This window comes from Mizuhopecten yessoensis, unplaced genomic scaffold (assembly GCF_002113885.1).
Source record: "Mizuhopecten yessoensis strain PY_sf001 unplaced genomic scaffold, ASM211388v2 scaffold4179, whole genome shotgun sequence".
Classification (NCBI taxonomy): domain Eukaryota; kingdom Metazoa; phylum Mollusca; class Bivalvia; order Pectinida; family Pectinidae; genus Mizuhopecten; species Mizuhopecten yessoensis.
In genome coordinates, this window is record NW_018405415.1 from 36,664 (window position 1) to 45,027 (window position 8,364).

Consider the following 8,364-nt stretch of genomic DNA (forward strand, 5'->3'; position numbering starts at 1 on the left):
TTCTTTGTTGTTTTGCAGCACTTTCACTTTTATCGAGTCATCTGAAGCCTTTGTTAACCTTGCTGGATCAGGATACAAGTCATCGGGACTGTACGCAATCCCCACGAGCTCATCTTTATCTAAAGTCATAGGTTCAGGACCCTCCTTCACACCAGACGTACCGGGCGCTATAAATATACATATGGAATACATATGACGATACTTGGACAAGTGTTAGAATTTTTGGTGCATAAAATTGACTATAGAATCAATTTGATTTCGAATATTTAAAGCATGGATTGCAATGAATGTAATGTAAAAGTTTGAAATCATACTGTCCTTGAATCTTGAAAAGTTTAAACAAAATTAAAAGTTACAATTGTTGTCATCATTAACTATACATGTATAACTTAACATGTACTGACTATTGTTTGTAGCTTTTTATGTTAAAAGCATGTTAAAGTAAACATACATGTACTAGGCTCGGTTGCATCGGTGCCTTTTTCAGACAGCCCAGTTTTTGGACCTACGCTGAAGAAGCTGTCAATTCTCTTCTGTGCCATATTTCTTGCGTAATTAGAACCTGGAAGAATAAATTGTGGCTCCGTACATGTATGAAATCGGAATACTTTTGACCTTTATGCGCTTCCGTAGATGAAAAAAATGACGAGCGTTGTGTTTACCAGAAATGTTTTTTTCATAAAAATTCCATGTATCAATATAACTAATCTACCAAGAAGGAACTATTTCAAAAATGCAGAGTAACTAATACGACAAATGCACCAGAATTTTTCACATTTGCATCATGAATTCACTGATTAAGGTTGGTTAGTTCAAAATGTTGTCAGTCTCGCTAGAATCGGTTCACAGACATGGTCAAACATGTCATTACTCAACAAACAGACCGAAACAAATAAACACTAGGCATACATAGTAACATTTTAGTTATAATTACCTCTTTTCTATCGCTGATTCTGCTGATGACTTTTTTAAGAACTCGATGTAAACATTTGTTTACATTTCGAAAATACGGCGCGTGCAAACTTCCGACTTTGAAGAGCTGCAAAGGCCGACAACTTTTCAAAAAAATACTACGGTATGGTGTACGATTTAGGCTATATGATTTATAAAGTATTCAGTGTGGTAATTATCAGATCTGGCGAACGCGGCTGAATTTCAAACCACATTTTTTTTACTATTTTTTTTTTTTGTTGTCAAAATAATGTGGATTCAGCTGCGTACTCGCGTATAGGCAGCTACGCGCCTGATTATGGCTCTTAAAGAGGAGGCCTCCACGTGGCAAGAGCTGGTAACGATGTATACAGTTTTTAAAGAAAGAAAAAACTGTTTGCATCGGCTAACTTCCTCGTTAATCATATAAAAAAATCATTCCAATAATTAAATCTAATTAAATAATGTCAGTGTTTCAGATTACACACAAAATGATAACTATCTTACGCGACATTATAACAGATTACATTAGTACAGGCAGGGACGTATAGGGACGTACTGTCCCTGGTACAGGTTACCTCCCCTTGTGGAACTCGCGACAGAGACAAGGAAATGCAGAAATGAATTTATTAATTTAAAGATATATGTTCAGAGGTTGATATATAAATGAAACCCAAAGAACGGGATTATTATAGCATTTATGTATATACCTTGGGCCGATTTCACTTGGGTAAATCGAGGCCGTTTTTACCTTGGGCCGATATAACCATAAATCACATTTTATGACGACCTTTAGAATTCATATGACAAAAAGTATTTCTATAGTGTGAATTTATTCCAATAGTCCAAAAAAGAATGCATAGTCGTCGCACGCACCATTGTTTTTAAAACGTATATATATTCAAAACACTAACATTTGAGTTTGAATTAAGTTTTCTGGTGCTATTCGAACTTAAAAACTAATCATTTGTAGACAAAAAAATGGTACATTGCTATCTATTCTAAGGCTATATCATGTTATAACTGTTCTGTTAACACATTTATTTATTTATTTATTTATAAGTATTTTTGCAAAAAGTGATCCGATTTAGGTATTGTCACCTTACAACTGTTACAACTCAAACTCACAAAGTGACTTATAACTTTGCACAAGAAAAGTATTAGAATATCTAAAAGACTGTCAGGGTGACAAATTCATTATCTCTGGGTTAGGAGGGGTCTATTGGCTCATAATAATGTCTGTGTATTGGGGGCGTGGTTGAAACGCGTGTGTACACGAGCTCTTCTATTGGAAGAAAACAAGAAACGTAAAAATGGCGAAAACGAGGTTGGTGACCGCCATGACAGTTTTGAATGTTATGGATGCCGGGAAAAGTAAACAAACTTACTGCAAAATATAGAAGAAAATGAATCATCTAAACACTCATGCACGGTTAATTGTAAGTTGTGCCAGACTTACATTTCCCTAGATATGAAAATCAATCTTCTACGCCAACCAGATACGAGCCTGATGGCTGGACTTCCCCCCCGTCTATTTTCGTCTGAACCAATCGTGAACTTACCGATATAGGTAAATCTAATGAATAATTTAACTCCTACTTACCTTGCGGTATTGCCCCAACTACCTCAATATAGAATATCTCTGGTAACAATGCCAGTGAACACGTGATGATGTGGAATTGATTCGTTTGTTGGGGCCAAGCTTTGACATATTAATATACAAGACTGGAATACTAGGCGTAATCAATGGAATTCGCCGCTTTGTTTTGATTCGAATACACAAAACGACCATATGATTTGGACGTTTGGAGGGCGAGCGTTCCAATATGAAATCAAGTATTCAAGCTTTTATGTTGAAACATTTTTAGCTTCTCGCATAAAATGCTGTTTTTAGATCGACTTTCCTGATATTATTAATTTGTGTACTGAAGCTCATTCTATTTTGTGCTGAAAAATTCCAGAAGTGCTTTTATGATAACATCAGACTCAGTGACATAAACATTCTCAGGTCTTTTTATACCCTGAATTATTTTATGAAAAAAAAATAACCATTGGACGGAAATTTTTATGCTTAATGTTAGAACATTTTTACAATTAGGATCAATGTCATTGACCAGTTGCGATTAAGTTGTATTACACTACATGTATAACTGGTCGCGAGCTCCCCTGGACAGCGGAGGAGAATCCGATAACAGTCCAGGAGTACGACGAACATGGAACAATCAAGCGAAAGACTTTGAATGTCAAACATACCACATGGAGGATCACTCGGAGGAAGGCTCAGATTACGATGAAGGTTTCAGTAAAGGAGCTGATGTCAGAAACATCAGGGAAAAAATCCAAAAATTAGAACGGGAAAAAGCAAAACTTGAAAAACAAGAAGCAGAAAAGCATATGTTGGAACAGAGGCTGAAGGAAGTCAGTGCGTCTGTGTCTGATCTTAAAAATGTGAAAAATTCTGGAAATGTTTCCACAGCCTCAACAAGTAGAGGTAAAAGTAATAAAAACAATCGTGGCCATGAGGTTCCTTCGTCATCAGGAAGTGGCGTGGTCGACATGTTAAAAGAACAACGGGCAAAGCTTAATAGGCTGACCCATCAACGTGGCGATTCTGGCTCCACTCGACAGGAAGTAGACGATGATGAGGAGTCCGAGTCAGGTGACGAGCAGGAGGAGGACTCTAGAAACTGTACGTAATCCAGAGGAAAACTTAATCTATTGAGTTACCATTGAAAATATTTCCTCAAATATTTTGAAAGAAAATAATTGCAAACTTAAGGTAGTACGTATACCGTATAAGATGTTTTAATGATAGAGATGTTATATATATTAACAAAAGTAAAATCAAAGCTAGCATTGATATATATATATATAACTAAACTTTTTTTACGATCTATTATCTCCCCTTGTATTTACAGTGGACAAAGTGATGAGTATGGAACACAAGATGAAGCTCCAGCATCACCGTGACACGTTGGTGGAGAGTCTCATTCCTGATGATATACTCAACGACCTGATCGCCAACAAGGTAAAACCAACACATCAAGTGTCCTGTCTGTATGTTTAATTCCAAATGAGATTTTGGGTGTAACAGGAAAAGGACAAATGCCATTGCCAGACCGGGGTTCGTACCCGGTATCCTCTGAACTGTAGATAGGCACTCTACTCATTGAGATACCTGGTGGCCGACGATAGACCCAGTCCAGTTCTGTGTCACGGGGGTTTTCTGCTCTGTAATTATAAGGAGGAATTTTAAGATGGTTCACTTTATGATTTGATTTTTTCCTTTTTGTACATTTTGATTTTGTTTGAAAAATATTTTTCCTGTTGATTAAAAATGAATTACAAATGTATGTGTTTGTATCATAATATATGTACATTTTAATATTATTTATCATGTATATATTTATTACACATTATTTAATGCCTTCCCATAGTATATTAAAAATATTTGACCTGAGATGCTGGAAGTTGACTGTATGTTATATTTCACTGTAGAGGCAGCAATGGACAGATCTTGAATGGGTTAACGGGGTATATTAGAAATAGCAAAAAATAATTGATTTCAGTATTTATAGAACAAATACAATGCATTATGTAATATTATACGTTTCGTGTATGTGTATTTATTCAGTATCATAAATAATTGTTGCAGTTTTTTATCAGTGAGTTTAACCTTTTAAAATCCCTGCGGTGTATGAACTAGACTTTGTATTGTAATTTGTACAGGTGCTGTTAATTGGCGATGTGAGTCGGATCAAGGAGAAGAATACACAGGAAGCCATGAATGAGGAGTTACTGAACAACCTGGGGAAGCGGTCAGACCGAGCCTTTTATGTGTTTGTTAAGTCTCTCCGTAAAACACTCCAGGGATACCTGGCCGACCTCATCGACGAGCCAGTACCTAAACCTACACTGCGAAAAACCAAACGCAAACGCCAAAAAGGTATAAAAAAAACCTCTAAAAAGCTGTGTATACAGGTGTAATTATTATAAAAAAGGGCGGAATGGGTAAACATGTTACCTGTCCCCCTGACTGCCTGCAGTATAAGAGTGTGATTGGGTGAAATGTCTTTTGACAGCTGCTGACTTTACTTATTCGTCATACTGTGAGTTGTTTTCAGCGGTTTAGAGTCCAGACACCAGTCATTTACAGCTTGACAAATGTACAGACATTTTCAAAAGCTTGCAATATAATTTTTCAATTCCTGTTTGTGTTCAGACAAACTTAGTCATTATTAAGTATTATTAAAGAGGTTTAAAATCTCATGATTATTGAACTTTATTGGTGAGGTGATTGTTATATTTTAGAGATTAAATAACTCGCCAATTCTAGGGATATTGTATTCAGGGATGTACAGTTACATATTTATAATAACCTACTTTGAAATTGTACGCCCCTGGTATTTCCTTTAGTATTTCAGTTGATTCTCAATTCCAATTAATCAATAATTAATGAAAAATTACACCTCTTACTGGATATATAATGGAACAAACACATTTTAATACACTTCATGCATAATAGCCATAAAAAGAATCCCTATGACTTTTGTACGATGTTTTTAGTCCTGAAAGTCATTTTCAAATATTGATGAAACCCATGATTTATAAGAGATGTAATATAGATTCTCAAAATGTGGGCTAGTCATCCCAAAGGAAAATCATGAATCCGGAACTCGAATATATCTATGTCTCAAAACTCACTGCATATTCATGCTTCAATTAGCGATCCATCCTTCTCATGAATTAAATGAATATAACATGAACTTTATTTATTTTACAAACATTTATGAAACAAGCTATTTCAGCTTACATCACTCTTGCTTGCCTGGGTGTTAGCCCTGGAGAGTCTGAATGTGGTAGGAAACCGGGAGAAAACCAGCATGGTCAGGCATGTGACCTTAGTGACAGGCAAGGGCGCTATCCACTGCACCACCCAACCACATGCTGTTTAAAAGTCAGAGACACCTATTGATGTTATAAACTCAGGAAGGGTCCAAAAGGCTAAGAAAACGCTTACTAAATGTAGGTGATATGTAACAGATCATGAATAATGTAATTTACTTGTCGTTGTTATTGTAGCCGAGCTGAATGTTAGTGTGGACTGTGAGAGTGTTCTCCCCTTACCAAAGAAGAAACCTCAGTGTTCGTGCCAGGAAGTTGAGGAACAAATTCTTGTAATGGCGAGGACGGCGTATAGTACGATCCGTCGCCGTGACAACACCCCAGCATCATTTGAACAATTTAAGAAGGAGTTATCACAGACCAATGATATCATAAAAGATACCGCTGAAGTAATGCATACTCTTAAAATCTTGTGTAAACATGGTGATGAAATCTCTGACATTTCTTACGGAAGTGTGAAATTTACGATACACTGCAAATCCTTACGTAGTGTCACCAGCCTCTGGGAGATGTACAGATGTGGGGACTTGTTAGAGCTGTTACAGCGGGGCCTTATCACCAAAACTTTGCTTCGGAAGTGTCAGGCTCGGGATGTTCGCCTTCGAGTTAGGATACCGGAGGAGGAATATTTACAGTGTGTGAAGGATCTGGGTAAGTTGTGACGGCGTTGTGTGGCAACCCACTATAGTACTCCCTCCGTCCTTCTGTCCAAGAAAATGGTCCGGGACATATCTTCTTTACTATTTCACCTGGAGTAACCAGATTTGGTGTACAAGGACATCTTGGGATGGCAGAGTGTGGAGTGCAAGAATAAGGTCACTGTGACCTATAACTTGACCTTTGACCTTTACTTTTGAAAAAGTTTGTCCAATGTCTGCTGACATATATATAAGAAATTGAATTTTAGCAGGAATGATTTTCTTTCTTTGGTGAGGTCACTATTTTTGAAAAAGTTTGAAAAGTTTCTTTATAAAAAAATAACAGTCTTTAATATTTTACATTTGTCTATAAATTTGTTTTGACTTGATATTATTAGGAACAACTGATAATTTGATAGTTTAAGGGGTTATAAATAGGAAGGTTTTTAAACTTGATACATTTTGTTAGCTCACCAGGTCCGAAGTACCAAGGTGAGCTTATGCCATACCGTGACATCCGTCCGTCGTCTTTCCGTCAACAATTTCTTTAAACGACCTCTTCTTCTAAACCACTGATTGGAATTTAACTAAATTTGACTGGAAGCATCCCTAGGTAGTGGGGATTCAAAATTGTACAAATGGTGGGACTGTCCCCCCAAGGGGCTGAGGGGCAGGGCAATTTGGCTATATTGCTTAAAGCGACTTCTTCTCTAGAACTGAGAGATGGATATCAACCATATTTGACTGGAAGCATCCTTAGGTGGTGGCGATTCAAAATTGTACAAATAGTTGGGCTGACCCGCCAGGGGGCTGAGGGGCGGGGCCAAAGGGGGCAATTTGGCTATATTGCTACAAATGACTTCTTCTGTAGAACTATGCACTGGATATCAATCATATTTAATCAAAAGCATTCATGGGAGGCAGAGATTCAAAATTGTACAAATGGTGGGGCTGACCTCCCAGGGGGCTGAGGGCGGGGCCAAAAAAAGTTCATTACTTAAAAATGGTTGAGATCCCGAGATCCCCACCATATAACCATATATACAAATGCTGGGCATAAAGAGACGAATGCAGTCATGATATTAGAATTTACCCAAGGGTCTGTCCCACCCTTGCAGACTTAACCCCTGTGTCATAACTTTGAAACGGTTGAGATCCCCACTCCAAAACTATATATACAAATGCTGGGCAAAAAGAGACAAATGCAGTCATGATATTAGAATTGATCCTAGGGACCTAGTTTCTAAGTCACAGCTTGGAAACAGTTGAGATCCCCACCCTATAACCATACATAAAATTGCTGGGCAAGAAAAACCTGATGCAGATGTGCTACAAGGATTGGCCTTGGGGTTTTACATATTCCCTTGGATCTCATTTGGAGAATATTTTGCCATGATTGCTTAGGTATCCAGGTGAGCGATACAAGCCCTCTGGTCCACTTGTTTGTGATTACAGTTCAAATTTATGATTCTTCTCGGAGAAGTTGATTTATTGAATTTTTTCTTTATTTTTTTATCACAGAAAGTGATGAGCACCTATCACTGGAAAAGTTTAGGAAATCTGTGTCTAGTCACGCACGGGTCCTCAGGGTAAGTATATTTGTTGTTTGTCCTGTGATTGTAAGTTGTGTCTTGTCACGCGCGGGTCCTCAGGGTAAGTTTAACTGTTGTGTGTCCTGTGATTGTAAGAGCATTGACTGATCATGCCTGTCGAATGTTCTATTCAGTTTGAAGCAAATTGTTCAGTTTGAAATAGTGTTCAAAGGAGTCTTGTTAAAATACATTATCGAAGAGCCTTGGGGAGTAGATCAGTTAAAATACATGATCCAAAAGCTTTGGGGAGTAGATCAGTTAAAGTACATGATCCAAGAGCTTTGGGGAGTAGATCAGTT

The 8,364-nt window shown here is 37.4% G+C and overlaps 1 protein-coding gene across 1 annotated transcript in view; it reads left to right on the top strand.

The window, feature by feature from the left end:
- The first annotated feature begins 2,248 nt into the window (after positions 1-2,248).
- The window catches only part of LOC110448711, a 13,056-nt gene continuing 6,940 nt past the window's right edge, over positions 2,249-8,364 (top strand). Inside the window, exons 1-5 of the mRNA XM_021495097.1 lie at positions 2,249-3,619; positions 3,849-3,958; positions 4,660-4,876; positions 6,013-6,486; positions 7,995-8,062. Of these exons, the coding sequence (XP_021350772.1) occupies positions 3,073-3,619; positions 3,849-3,958; positions 4,660-4,876; positions 6,013-6,486; positions 7,995-8,062 (1,416 nt within the window). The 5' untranslated portion in view covers positions 2,249-3,072. The remainder of the gene's footprint in view (positions 3,620-3,848; positions 3,959-4,659; positions 4,877-6,012; positions 6,487-7,994; positions 8,063-8,364) is intronic.